Source organism: Eupeodes corollae, chromosome X (genome assembly GCF_945859685.1).
Source record: "Eupeodes corollae chromosome X, idEupCoro1.1, whole genome shotgun sequence".
NCBI classification, from domain to species: domain Eukaryota; kingdom Metazoa; phylum Arthropoda; class Insecta; order Diptera; family Syrphidae; genus Eupeodes; species Eupeodes corollae.
In genome coordinates, this window is record NC_079150.1 from 4,645,198 (window position 1) to 4,657,348 (window position 12,151).

Genomic DNA, 12,151 nt, shown 5'->3' on the forward strand with positions numbered 1-12,151 from the left:
TTTGCTTCTTCTCCCCAAACAACGACCAGATTAGGAATCTTGTTTTTTTCCGGTCATAATTTTCGTTATCCTCCAAAGATGGACGTGTTATTATCATAACTTTTGATACAATTGTTCTGAAATCTTCTACATCCCAATTGTTCATTATGTATTCTTTGGAACATTTAATGCTCAGGAATTAGTCGCGTCTTTAAAAACTTTAATTACGCTGCTAATTCCTTTCCTAGACCTTTCATAGATAAATATTTTTTTTAAATAATTTCGAATGACAAAAAGCCACTGTTCCGTGATGTTTTTCTAACAAAGGTTTTAAATTAAAATGAAGAAAATAGAGCCTGGAATAGCAAATTCATTAAATTTAACGGAGACCCAAGAAATTGGGCCTCAAAATAAATTAAATACCAAAATAAAGAGTAGGTGATTTAATGAGGCTTTGCGATTGGAGCAATATTTTGTCTCAATCATAAAAAGTACATGCCATGAATTTTACTTATTTTCTGTAAATGTTTGACTCTTGTAATATTTACATTAACTTTATTAAACACAATTTCAATTAAAAAATCACACACACAAACACGCATACACCAATAAATCAGCATGATTTTCAGGGGACAGGCTTGCTGGATTTGTTTGCCAATTACTAACTATGGACTCCAAGTCTTAAAAAGGGATTGGTTGTCGGTAATGCAAATTATATGGGTGTCTAAAAAGATTTGTGCTCTTGTAGTCTTTTTAAAAGAATTGTTGACAAACTATTATTCATAGTAAAATGTAAGAAATTCGTATGCTTCCAAAATTTAGCATTGTTCACAATAAAAGTAACTTCCAATAATTGTAAAAGGCTAATAAATCGTGTACCCCTTCTGCTTTTATAAAACAAAGCCAAATCGTTTTCTTAAACTTCTGGACGTCTGAAATAAATAATCATTAATGAAACATGTATAATACGAAAAATTTTCCAATCTAGTAAGCTTGTCTTCAGCGTACCGATCACCTTAAAAAACTATTCACTTTAAACGAATTTATAATTTAAAACTTGTATACTGTATAGACTCAGTAATATTATTAACCCACTCACATTAAATTAACCAGGAACTCACTGCATTTCAACAGAATTATTGTTACATCCATTCCTTGCATACACTCAAACTAACTGCCAATGTGATCCCAAATTAGCTTTAATTTTTGTTTTATAATTTGCATTTTGATGTTTATTTCAACAACCAACAAATTGCAAAAAAAATGAATAACTAATTAAATCCTACGCCTTCAATATATTCCTTTGACAAAAAATCAATACAATTTCTAAAGACCTATAAATTATCATTAAATTTTTCCGATTCAATCCCATTTTCGTATCTTTAACCTAACTACTCGTAATTCTAACCTTTAGTGTATGTATCAAAATTTGTAAGGTTTATTACGTTCGAAATAAGGCCTACAAAAAAACATAATAGTTATAAGATTGTTACATATTTTTTGTTCATTGTTTGTACCTATTACTTTTGCACCGCATGATTAATTATTTTGTAGATTAAATTTAAAATTTTAATTTTAAGTCCTGATTAAAGTCCTTCTTATTTATATATTTTATAATTGACAGACTTACACATCCGAATATAGTCCAACTGCTGGAAACCTATGAGGACAAATCCAAAGTGTATCTAGTGATGGAATTGTAAGTAGAAGATTGTAATTATTTTCAATTCTTTGTAATCAAATATTTTACAAATTACACATGTTTTCTGTACAATACAAAATACAAATCGTGATGGACTGACTAGTAGCTTGCCTGAGAAGTGTTTTGCAGATAATAATGTTTTTGGTAGTTTTTGTACTATGAACTTAGAGTTTTGAATTTGAAATTCATAGCACTTGAAAAACTAACTAGTTGCCTTCGTCAAAGCTTACGTTCAAATAATGTATATGGTCTTTGCACCAATTCATTCTTTAATTTTATGTGGTTTAAATTTTGCGTAAATAAGAAAATCAATTAATATTGCTTCCTTTATAGAAGCCCTAATTTAAAAAGAGTATCAACTTTTCGTGAATTTGATGGTTTGTCTGATTCCATCCAAAGAATTGTTTCGTCCTATCCTCGCACCGAAATCGTTGTTACGGGCGATTTCACTGCACACAATTCTTCATGGCTTCAACATTCGGGCCAGACAACATCCGAAGGACTGTGTGCTGAGATTTTCGCTGAGTTGAACCACCTAACTCAGCTGGTCACCGAGCCCACTCGAATATCGGATGTGGTAGGTCGAGCAGAAAACACTCTTGACTTGTTTCTTAAATCTGACCCTGGTAAGTACACTATTAAGGTTCTATCTCCTCTGTGCATCTGACCATTGTGTCATATCAGCAAATTTCTCGTGTCATAACTCTCCAGTTAAGGAAAGAATTCCTAAGAGAACCGTTTGGCAATACAAGAAAGCCAACTGGGACGGTCTCAATAATTATTTCAGGATCTTTAACTGGTCAGTATGCTTTCCCGATAGTGACGTTAATGCCAGCGCTGATATAATCACAAGTTTGATTCTGTTGGGAATGAGATCAGGGTTAAAAGCATCAGACCTAAGGAAAACGCATGGTTCGATGAAAGCTGTAAAGAGGTTATTAGGGTCAAGAAGGTAAGTTTCCGTTGTTTTAAAGCCAACCCAACCAAGCAAGCCAGGAAGGCCTGCAATGCCCATTTTTACATGACCAAAAATTAAGGAAAAAAATACTGCAATGTCCGAAAGGCAGTGAATATTTTTAGTGATTCGCAAAAAAACCTAGGAATTCCTCCTTTTCGTCGGTTCTACCGCTCGTTGTTAATGATACATCATTTGTTAGCTCTCTTGAGAAAGTTTATCTTTATACTACGCAGTTCGACATTAATTGAACGCTGCAAGTGAGTATTATGACTCTGCCTGTCATTTGTCATTGAGCGCTTTTTTTCGCTACTGTGGCGAGAGTCCTAAAAGATCTCAACAAACATAAAACCTCTGGTCCGGATGGTATCCCCGCTATTTTTCTGAAGAGGTGTTCGGGCAAAACCTCTCCGTAAGTTTTTTCATCTGTCCTACTCCTCAGGTTTTGTTCCGAGCGAGTGGAAAACAGCATTTGTCCAGCCTATTCCCAAAAAAGGCGAATCCTTCTCACCCTCTAATTACCGACCGATTGCAATTACGTCCCTTCTTTCCAAGGTTATGGAAACGATTATAAATTATCAGCTCAATAAATATCTCGAAGATCGAAAGCTTTTTAATGACCGGCAGTACGGCTTTCGCAGTATTAGGTCCTCTTATAATCTCATAGTTCATCTCACCGAACAGTGGAGCAAATCTTTACATAGTTTTGGAAAAAGTAAGCTTATTGCACTTGATATTTCAAAAGCATATGACAAGTGAGTGCTTTCGGTTTTCACGAATCTCTGCTTCATTGGATTAGTAATTACCTTTCGGATTGTTCAATCCAAGAAGTATTGGATGGGCTGAAGTCTGAAAACCACATTCATTTCCAACACTCTTTCTGATTTTTATTAATGGTCTCCTGTCTGCAACTTTTAATCCAATACATTGTTTCGCTGACGATAGTACTCTTAGCTCTTCTTCGGGTGTAGACCTGCAACGACAAAATATGATAAGTTCATTAAATTCCGACCTAAACAGCATTGTACAATGGGGATTAAAAAACCGCTTGGAATTTAATGCTTCGAAACCCAATGCTGTTATGTATCGTTAAAGCGAGATACACTCCCCTTGCCAATATCCATGGATGGCACTTGCATCGGGGAGACTGAACATCTCGATATTCTCAGTGTGTATCACCAACCACCTTTTGTGGAACGATCACATACACCAAAAATGCCACAAGATGTTTGGGTTTTCTAAGTCGATGCAAGAAGTTTTTCTCCCTTTCTGATCTGCCTTTTATCTACAATCTCCCCCTCTGATCTGCTGGTGCTCCTTGAACTTTTGTAAGCCTCTTAAATAGCATTGAACGTGGAGCATTTAAATTAATTGGTGATAACACCATCATAGGATCATTTACGTCGCTTGAACATCGTCCAAAAGTTTCTTGTGTCATGCTTTTGTACCTTTATTTTAACGGTTTATCCTCAAGAGAAATAACCAGCTGCATTACTCCCTTTAAACAGTTCATCTCACTTCTAGAAATGCTCATCAGTATACCCCTGAGCCCAACTTCGGTCGTAATGTCAAGTACATAGATTCGTTCTTTAGCCGTACTACGCGAATGTGGATTAGTTAGATTTCCTCTGTCTTGTATGAGGCCTTAATTGCTATACTTTATTTGTTTAATATTTATCTGTCCTACTGCAAACAGTCAAAACTTTATATTCAATATGTTTACGCAGAATATTATAAAATTATTATTTTTCTTTAAAAATCTATATTTAAAATAAATTAAATTTTTCTGAACACTATCACAGAGTTACTGGCGGTGAGCTGTTTGATAGAATCGTAGAAAAAGGGTCATACACCGAAAAGGATGCTGCCGATTTAATTAGACAGGTTTTAGAAGCAGTTGATTATATGCACGAGCAAGGTGTTGTACATAGAGACCTCAAAGTAAAAATATTTAAATATTAATGTTTCAAACAATGTTTTCCAAAAACACAACATTTTCGTTCCCAATTGCAGCCCGAAAATCTTTTATATTATAGCGCAGATGAGGACAGTAAAATAATGATAAGTGATTTTGGGTTATCTAAAATGGAAGATTCTGGAATTATGGCGACAGCTTGTGGTACACCTGGCTATGTAGCCCCAGAAGTTTTGGCACAAAAACCATATGGAAAAGCAGTTGATGTATGGAGCATAGGTGTTATATCATATATCTTACTGTGTGGCTATCCACCATTTTATGATGAGAATGATGCCAATTTATTTGCACAAATCTTAAAAGGTGCATTTATAAAGAGACAAATTATTCTATTTTTTAACTAACTTTATATTTTCAAGGTGAATTTGAATTTGATTCACCATACTGGGATGAAATAAGTGATTCTGCAAAACACTTTATTCAAAACTTGATGTGTGTCAATGTAGAAAAACGATATACGTGCAAAAAGGCTTTAGCGCACGCATGGTAAGCCTATAAAACATTTTATATAATTATAGATTTTTTCCTGCATTTATACTTTTCTCTCTGATTAAAAACACTAATTAGATATTTGTAAAAGACATCGATTCTTAACTTTTTTGAATTGATTTGAATAATAAGAACTTCAAGTATCATTTCCATTTAACGCTTATAATTGAAATCAGACTTGTAAATACTACGTCGTCGTCCTTTAACTATCACTGACTCATATTAAAAAAAAACTTACAGGAACTATAATATCAAGAAGTGTACTTTTACTGCTGTTTTTTATTTTGACTTTTTTCAAATAAATAATGGCCATCAGAAAATTTTCGGTTTAGGAAACACTAACTAAAAAGCAACCGAGACGATAATAATACAAACATTTATATTTTGGATCGAAATTTCGGTCTTTTCGGCCCCATCAGTGTTTTTGGGTCTTATAGTAGTTTCCTGTCTGTCAAAATTTAAATACATACATATGTATGTACATACATTAGGTGGCGCGACAGGCCGTTGAGGTCTGGAGCCTAGTAACTTACAACTATGAACCATTTCTGTGTGTGAAATGTCATCTCAGGGATAGAGATGACTTATAGTTGTATGCCGAATCCAAACGGCTAATTGAAGAAAGAACTTTTCATAACAAGAATTACGCTTGGAAGATTTGTCAGTTCCTCGCAAGAGGCAGTACCCGTTAAACAACATTAGATAATAAGATCTTTAGCATGACAGTCCAACGCACTACCATCACGCCACGGTAATACGTCGAAACTTAAAACCGTTTGAAAGATTGCAAATCCGACTTGTAAATTCAAATTGATTATATTGCCCGACTTACACGACTGAGCCAGAGCCAATTTGACAAATTGATTATATTCATATTTTGTTATACAAAATTATTATATGTTCATCTAAATACTGACATAAAAAAGATTTTTATAAAACAATTGTTTTAAAAAAATACGAACATTTATGTAAGAAAAATATGACCAAAAATTGAAACTATATTTAGAACTAGAGAAAATTTTGAGACGTAAATAGACATCAAAAAATTGTTTCCTTCAATCATTGTTAGACAGCAAACGGAAATTGTGTAATCAGACAGAACTACTTGGCTCGTTGGTTGTCCACACAAGGCAGAGCCGAGCAAATGGCACCAAACCGAGCCGTCTCATTTTCTTAGATTTTTATATTTATGCTGTGAAGCCTTGCTTTCTTTCTCAAGAATTTATACCCCCAAAATATTTTTGTTCGTATTTTCACTTTTATTTTTAAATATTTCCTAAAGTGGAATGGCTAAAGCAATTAATACACTAAACGATATTATGTGACTCAAATATACTAAACTGAGACAATATTGACATTTTTCGATTTTGACGAGACAGAGAAAAGATACTCGGAAGTGCTGTTGGTCTCGTAGCTAGCTCTTGGTAGGATTGTTGAGATCGTTTTTATTTAATGTCTGCTCGTTAATAATAGGGTCTATATTCCGTACAATTCAAGATAATATTTTTTTAATAGGATATCTGGAAATGCTGCAAGCAGTAAAAATATTCATGGAACCGTTTCAGAGCAACTTAAAAAGAACTTTGCCAAATCACGTTGGAAGGTAAGTTTTCCCAAGAAGAACTTAATTTTTTGAAAACAATCAAAAATGTTTTTTTTTTCATTTTTCAAAAATGTTTAACTACGCAGCAAGCATATTATGCGGCAACGGTTATACGTCAAATGCAGCGTATGGCTTTAAATAGCAATGCGGCAGGTAATAGTAGCAATACAGCCAACGTAGAGCCTTCACCTGTGACGTCTGCAATGGAGGCAGAGCCAAGCATAGTCACATCAAATGAAACTGAATTAACAGCAGTATCATCAACACCATCCGCCAATGTTGCTGACCAAGAAGACAGCCAGATGGATTGCCATGACACACCGTCAGTTGTGAATGGGAGCACCCCGCCAAAATAGATTTGAAATTTAAAAAAAAAAATCTAATATGATATACCTACATGATTTCGCCCCTTTTTTCATTTACAGTATATAATTAATAATATAAATACAAAAAACAAACAAAAGGAATAATCATAAGTAATTGTTATCCATGCGAACTCGTTAATTTGTTATACTGGTATATTATTCGAACTTTGTTAATTTTAAAGATAAAACTTAAAAAACATAATGCTTGTTAAGTAAAAAGAAAAAACAAAAATGAAATAAAGAGAGAAAATAACTTCAAAAAATTATGTTCAAAAGTTGCACCGATTTATATACATAACTCTTCTACTCCTATATAATACATTGTTATATTTAAACAAAATTTACCTAATACCTATTATATCAAAATATACGAAACTACTTACAAAAATCTGCGAAAATCTGTAGTTTCTTAACTTTCTATTTACACACTCTCGGAACTTATTCGAAGAGATTATAAAATTTAATTAAATTTCAAATATCCAACAAAACAAAATAAAATCTAACTCATATTTTTTTGTAAATAATCTACGAAAACACATATTTTGGCTTCAATATTTAAATAGCAGTCTCTTTCCTATAGCTTTAGCTATATATAAAATAAAATTTTTAAAATGCAAATTAAAGCTAAAAACTAAAATAAAAACTAAATTTAAACCGATATAATATAATTATTAAAGAGAGAAATTTCAAAAAAAAAAATGTTAAACTTTCTACATATAACTATTCTTTCACTATGACATAAATTGGAAGAAATGAGGACACAAGACAGAAAAAGGAAGCTGTAGATTTGTATCTAAGTTAAGCAATTGGTAATCTTAGAGAGTAAGAGAGGTAAGAGAGTCCTAACCCTTTCTTATTGATTGTGAAGGATGTGCACGTTTGTATAATTCCAGTAATGTGGTTTTGTGAGTGGTTCTGGCCAAATCTGTGGTATGCTTTGCATAAACGGATCCTCTGACGTTGACTTTTTCTGGCAGGTACTTTGCTAAATTAATATTGATATTCACCTCTATTTTGAGTTTCGCTTTTCACGATTCAGCCCGAAAACAATGACATTTCACATTTGCCTTATTGTGAATCTGTGTCGGAAGTCTAAGCACTTCAAAAATGTCCCCCTATTGTGAACTTTTTTTTGGGTGGAACATCAAGTATTTGACAGCAGTCACTCAAAATTTGTTGGCTAAAAACAACACATCGAGCGCATTCATAAAATTAGTGACTTCATAGTCAAAACTCTAACTAATGCAAAATTCCACCACAAAGCTAGTCAATTAGGAACTGTCATATTATTGACCATTGCAAATTTATAAAATAAGAAACTTTTCTGTTTTGAGAACTTTTAATAATCTTTTTTGTTTTTTAATTCAATAAAGCCAAATATAACATATAATATAAGTAATGCATATATATATTCAAAAACTCCACTAATGGCCATGCACAATATTTGCGTGGACAGTAGAAAACCATACCCAGAAAATATCCCAATATCTTCTTCCGAGAGGGTGGAAAACGGGTCACAGAGTTATACCTTACATACATATATGTTCATATCACTTTTGGCAGTAGCCAAAAATAAAGCTTTTTTTCAAACCGCAACTCTTCAGACATTAGGGACAGCGATCACTGCCATTATTTGCAATGACCGTGCAAAGGGCTTTCAAGGTTTCATTGACACCATCAATTGACTTCTTCATGGAGTCAAGTACAGCTTGTATGTCTGTTTGCACAGTCAGGAACTTCTCCTGTAGCTCCACCTGTTTTCGCGCAAGAAGGACAGACTGCTCGATTTGAGGCTCGTTTATACTCTTCAGTGCTGACCTTTCATGTTTATTCATGCTTGGAGTCTCTATTGAATTAGTTGTAGTTGGAGTTGTAGAATTACGAGTTGGTTGTTGGGCTATTATTTTATCCGATTTTATCTGATAATAGAATTTTTATTTCTTCATCTAAAAATGTTCAGAAGAAATGTAAAAGACTATTTTATTTAAACTAAAACTAAATTACTTTCGTCTTCACCACCACAGCTTGAAACACCACTTATCCCCGCTATTGCTGCCTTAATTCCACAAACTTTTACAATAGTTTCTTCATTTGTGTCTAACGGTAACTCCATAAACGGGCCTCCTCCGGTTTCTTTTAAGGATTTTTGGTTCTGTAAAAGTTTTTTTTTTACGGAATACTTTCGCGTTGTCCAAATCTTTGTAAATTTATACGAATTATAAATATTTTTTTGGTGACTAAATTACAATTACTTACCCTTTTCCACTCTCGTGTGGATTTAGTTGGTGGTCCGTTTGCATTTAATGTCTTTGAAAGTTTTTCCCACAGCATTTTGTGGGATTCCTTGTAATTATTTCCCTTTGGAGAGAAGGATTTGGCCACGTCTGTATTCTGCTCCATGAAAGACGTCAACATTTTTATTTGTGCCTTACTTGCTTGCGCCCTGTGTATGCATTACAATTCTTGTTTTTAGAGTTTATTTACATTTTTGTCCGACTATTTTTTTGATATTCAAATTCTTCGTTGTTTATTATTAAATAAATAACAATTTGACACAAAATTCAAGTTTGAAGTATATTTTTTTTTGAAGTGATACCAAGCTTTGAGAAAAAAATATAATTTCAAAACAAAAGTATAAACGATCAAATTTGATAGTCAAAAAAATAATAGTCAACTATCAGCTACAGCTTAGCCGATTTCACCCCTGCATCAGATTTGGAATGAACAAAACAAGATATATCTGTAAGTTTTTGGATCATGCATGGGTTTGGCTCTCCCGGAAAAATTAAAAAAAAAAATACACAAACTCATGTAGCAAAAGAGAATAGGAATGATAATTTATAAGATGTTCTTATTTCTTATTTTTTTGTAATGAATTATTTGTTTTAATTCTTCAAAAGTTTTAAGCCTTACCTTAATGGCTTAATCACAAACACGCTTCAGTTCCTCAGCGTGGGCCGTGGGCCTGCTTCGAGGTTGCTTTGAATGACATTGCTATTACTTCATCCCTCCAAACCCAAAGAGCAAATATTTTGTTTGTTGAAATTTTTTTACAGCTGTTGAGCTGTCAGACAAAGCAAATGCTCAGATAATTGATGGCTGAAACACATACACGCTTCAGCTTCGGCTTCGTCTGACGTTTACAAGTTCAACCATAGGAATTCAATGCATGCTACAATGGAGCTTAGACCTCACGTTTAGTTTGACAATCGTAAGGAAAAGAATGCGATGTAACGTAATGTGACTCCAAACGGAAGCTCTAGTTCAATTATCTGAACATTTGCTTTTTCTGGCAGCTCAACAGCTGTAAAAAAATGTCAACAAACAAAATATTTGCTCTTTGGAGGGATGAAATAATAGAAATGTCATTCAAAGCAACCTCAAAGCAGGCCTATCGTAACGCAGACGAAGCCAAAGCTGAAGCGTGTTTGTGATTCAGCCATGAACTAGAGCTTCCGTTTGGAGTCATATTACGTTACATTACGTTCTTTTCCTTACGATTGTCAAACAAAACGTGAGGTCGAAGCTCCATTCTGATAGCATGCATTGAATTCCTATAGTTGAACTCGCAAACGTCAGGTGAAGCCGAAGCTGAAGCGTGTTTGTGATTCAGCCATAAATAAAATGATGAGAATAATAAAGAAATGCGTTTCATTGCGAATACGCTGACTGGCAGGTATATAAATAGATAGTTTTCGTAAAATATATATATTTTCTTGATTGAGAATCATCTCGAAATGTTATACATGTACCTAAAGTAAAATATAAACAAATAAAAGATTTATTGTTACCAAACACACTAATAAAGATAAAAATGCTCAGTAGCCATCTTGATTTGCCTACAAGCTAAACCGGAAATCAGACTCATAAACTCATTTAAGTATGCTTGTAATTTCTCCTCTAATTTATGAAATTTCCCCTAAAAGTTGAGTAGTAAATTCTATGGATGAGTGAAACTGAAAACACGTCAATTTGTTTCGTCCTGATTACAAATGCAACATGTAAACAAATGGGTTTTGGAAGGTGATACGCACGAAGGATTTATATCTGGTAATAACATTTTTTTTCCTATGAATTTGTTTACTTCTTTGACTCATCTGTCAAAAAATTGTTCAGGGCGCGTTCAAAGAGATGTATGATGTTCTGAATTCTTGTGGTTTTCTTTGTTGAGAATGATGTAGCTATCATAGGATAGCATCGGTTATTTTTTTAATTGAAAAATAACTCCGAGCAAACAAAAAATATTAAATAAATAACAAATTAAAAGGATTGAACATAAAAATGTATTTTTGAATCTATTACGCTTTGCTTAAAGCGTGTTTTCAATATATGCTTCTTTTCTGTCGAATCTATAGTATTATCATGGAGCTTTTATCACAGATAATAAATTTATTATCTGTTCTATTATGTTCTCCGTAGCCTCTAGGTGGTGTTTTATACAGAAATAGAAGTAAACACGATTGCAATAACTAATGTCGCCGTAGCCACTAAATGTCGCGATTAAAGTACTATAGGTCTTATATAAAAAGTGACATATAGGAAGTGACATTTCATTCGAGCTAAACTCGCAATCGCTTTTGAAATACCTTTTTGGCAAACCTACAAAAAGTGGTGAGGATGCGATGCGGTACAAACAAGTTACCGAATTCTAAAAAGTCATGACTTGACTTGGAAATGTTCGGCAGGTAGTTTACAGCAATCTTTAAAAAGGTCTGTCATTGAAAAAATAAAGGCCTCTGAATTTTCAAAATTCACCAATAAAAATTGAAATTCACCAATAAATTTTTGCTGACAGAAATATTTCATTGCATTTGTATTAAATTGGAACACAAATCTGTGGAACGATTTGTTTCACTTTTCAACGTAAAAGTATCAGCTGTTCAGGAAAATGATTTTTCTAGATAGAAAAATATATTTTTGGCGAAAAATAATTACTCAATTAGATTTTTTTTTCAAACAAAAATGTGTGCGATTTCTGATCGATCAGCGCATATATAATTTTCATTTCGAATCAAGGGGAAACATAATCAAATATCCATTCCAAAAATGTTCCGGAGAAGATATTCGTTTAAGTATCGAAAAC

At 33.3% G+C, this 12,151-nt stretch overlaps 2 protein-coding genes across 17 annotated transcripts in view; one reads left to right on the forward strand and one right to left on the reverse strand.

The window, feature by feature from the left end:
• The window catches only part of LOC129953399 (calcium/calmodulin-dependent protein kinase type 1), a 30,772-nt gene extending 22,991 nt beyond the window's left edge, over positions 1-7,781 (forward strand). For all 15 annotated transcript variants that reach the window (XM_056066589.1, XM_056066584.1, XM_056066577.1 and 12 more), the window contains 6 exons: positions 1,604-1,678; positions 4,439-4,577; positions 4,650-4,914; positions 4,971-5,097; positions 6,616-6,703; positions 6,790-7,781. In XM_056066589.1, coding sequence (XP_055922564.1) covers positions 1,604-1,678; positions 4,439-4,577; positions 4,650-4,914; positions 4,971-5,097; positions 6,616-6,703; positions 6,790-7,059 — 964 coding nt within the window. In that variant the 3' untranslated portion in view covers positions 7,060-7,781. The remainder of the gene's footprint in view (positions 1-1,603; positions 1,679-4,438; positions 4,578-4,649; positions 4,915-4,970; positions 5,098-6,615; positions 6,704-6,789) is intronic.
• A 578-nt stretch (positions 7,782-8,359) lies between these two features.
• Positions 8,360-10,085, reverse strand: LOC129953403 (uncharacterized). 2 transcript variants are annotated; one of them, XM_056066595.1, is made up of 4 exons: positions 9,982-10,085; positions 9,325-9,511; positions 9,073-9,265; positions 8,360-9,014 (listed from the first exon to the last, which is right to left on the reverse strand). In XM_056066595.1, exons 2-4 carry the CDS (start codon positions 9,481-9,483, stop codon positions 8,974-8,976), a joined length of 393 nt encoding a protein of 130 aa, XP_055922570.1. In that variant the 5' UTR covers positions 9,484-9,511; positions 9,982-10,085; the 3' UTR covers positions 8,360-8,973. The 2 variants fall into 2 exon arrangements, with proteins under 2 accessions (XP_055922570.1, XP_055922569.1); XM_056066594.1 differs by lacking the exon at positions 9,982-10,085 and adding an exon at positions 9,553-9,951.
• Positions 10,086-12,151: the final 2,066 nt, after the last annotated feature.